The 2,229-nt window shown below is 35.0% G+C and overlaps 1 protein-coding gene across 1 annotated transcript in view; it reads right to left on the bottom strand.

Annotated features, from left to right (window-relative positions):
* LOC136025177 (protein artichoke-like) overlaps window positions 1-1,795 on the bottom strand; it is a 26,839-nt gene extending 25,044 nt beyond the window's left edge. The window contains exon 1 of the mRNA XM_065700949.1: window positions 895-1,795. Within this exon, the coding sequence (XP_065557021.1) occupies window positions 895-1,771 (877 nt within the window). The 5' untranslated portion in view covers window positions 1,772-1,795. The remainder of the gene's footprint in view (window positions 1-894) is intronic.
* Window positions 1,796-2,229: the final 434 nt, after the last annotated feature.

The following is a 2,229-nucleotide window of genomic DNA, read 5'->3' as shown; positions in this document are numbered from 1 at the left end:
TGGTCTGTACAAGACGTCATCATAATCTAGATTTATTGAAGCAGGCACTGGTAGAAGCTGCGGAAAATCTTTCTGAAGATGTTGTCCGTACAGTGATCGATGAATGGCCTAACAGACTTCGTCGGTGTGTCCATTTTGAATAATTATCTTGTAGTTTACAGTTCATTATATCAGTGTTAAAATTTTCCAATTTTTTTTCAAATAAAATCAGTAGTTTAATTTTGTTTTTAGTTAAAAACCCTGCATCAATATTTATGGCTGGACTATGTATATTTTCAACATCTAGGGAGCAATTTTCTTGTTTTTTTCAAATTTTTCAATGAAAATACCCAAAAACCTGTATCTTCAGTAGAATTCAGCTCTACTCGACTCCTCCAATGACGCTATGCTATGAAGCTTCAAATCTTGGATTAATGATTGGTGCAACAGAAATGTATTGCTACGTTTCTTCCACTACAGCTGAAAGACTACCTAATTTAAGGTATTACGTCGAAAATACAGCTGAAAGAAAACACAGATGCCGCAGGGCAATGCCTTATCAACCTTCTGCCTTTATACCAACTTACTAAAAAAGATTTTACCCTAGTAGTAACACCTCGAAAGAAGTTCTTTAGGCTGTTGTTATTAGTATACAAAAGACCAAGTTAAATATTGCGAACATATTTCAGATTAATTAAAATTCAGCAATAACATACCTTATATTCAATAAACTCTGTTTATACTCCTCTAAAGCCCACAGGAGAGTCCATACTTGTATATTTTTTAAGACACATTATTTGGTTTTTTAATTTATAGTTCCCTAGGAATTGTTACAAGTAATTTTTCCAATGCTGCTATAGACAATGGTCACTTTCTTATAGTGAGGAGAAGAAAAACAGAAAACCAAAATCTTACCAGCAAATGCACCAGGCTCCACTGACACTAATCCACAGTTGCTCAAGTCAATATTGTTAATACTTGTTTGCTGATCGAAAACAAATGACCCAGTTTGAATAGATCCAATATTTTTATTTCCTCTAAAGTTTATTTCTTCTAGCTTCTGCAGCTCTTCAAACGGAAGATCGTTGCTGACACCGATTAGTTCTGAAGCTTCAGCTGAGATTATCCGTAATTCAGGCAAAAACCTTAACTTTGGAAATTCAACTGCCATATTATTGAAATCAAGGTTAATTATCTGCAAACTAGGCACACTCATTTCAGCCAAATCGCTGATGATACTTAAGTTATTATTGTTTAGCCAAAGCTCTCTAAGACGGGGAAAACCATTTAAGCTTGTAAATGGAAAGTCGTTCAGTTCTGGTTCATACTGTATTTCTAGAATTTCAAGCTCAGGCTTTGTCAGAGCAAAAGCATTTGGATCTACAGACTTAATGAAATTGTTTGTCCATGTTATTCTGATTGGCTGTTTGTCGGCAAAAACATTAGCAGGAATTTCAAGCGTATCCGAATTGGATACAGTTATTCTGGCTGCCAAATACGTCGGAAATGGTCGGTCAAAATATGCAGTAATATAATCCGTGTTCGGTATATCATTGCAATAAAAAATAGGCAAAAATCCATCTTCACCTTGAGAACAAAAACAAGGAATAGTTATTTCTGTACCATCAATGTCAATTATTTTATCGGGGGGACAATATGGATATTCATCATGTGCAGGCGCATCTTTATTATACGGAATGCCATTGACAAGTTCGTACTTAGCTTCATATGCCTCACATCCGGCAAAGACAAGAAGTATGATGACGAAATAAACCATCTGAAAAGATTGCATATTGCTAATTTGTCATTACTGCTTTTTTGGGTACTTGTGTGATATAGCCCCTACCTAATATTCTTCTAATATGTTTCTCTGACGCTCAATCCTAATCAAATATACTTAAGTATGATGAAAATACGATACTTTAGAAACAAATTTGGGCAATAAATTTGTACATTTGGGGGTGGGAGTAAAGTATAACGGGTCTGCATGCTATATGTGTTAGGTTAGGTACAATTATTCAACATATTAGGAAGTAAGAACTGCATACCACCCCCTAATGTGCAAATATATAGCCCAAGTTATATATTTTTAATCTATTCTGTCATTTCTCTTTGTCTTGTCTCACGCTAAGCTGAAAGAAACTGATGAAAAAACCCGGTAGGGGTTTTGAGCGGTAGGGGCTATATCATACAAGTACCCTTATTAGTATTTGATAACTTCAGTCGTAGGTACAGTTTAATATCGTCAAA

This window comes from Artemia franciscana, chromosome 3 (genome assembly GCF_032884065.1).
Source record: "Artemia franciscana chromosome 3, ASM3288406v1, whole genome shotgun sequence".
In the NCBI taxonomy this organism is placed as follows: Eukaryota; Metazoa; Arthropoda; class Branchiopoda; order Anostraca; family Artemiidae; genus Artemia; species Artemia franciscana.
The sequence above is the reverse complement of the archived record's forward strand: the minus strand, read 5'-3'. Positions and strand labels throughout refer to the sequence as shown.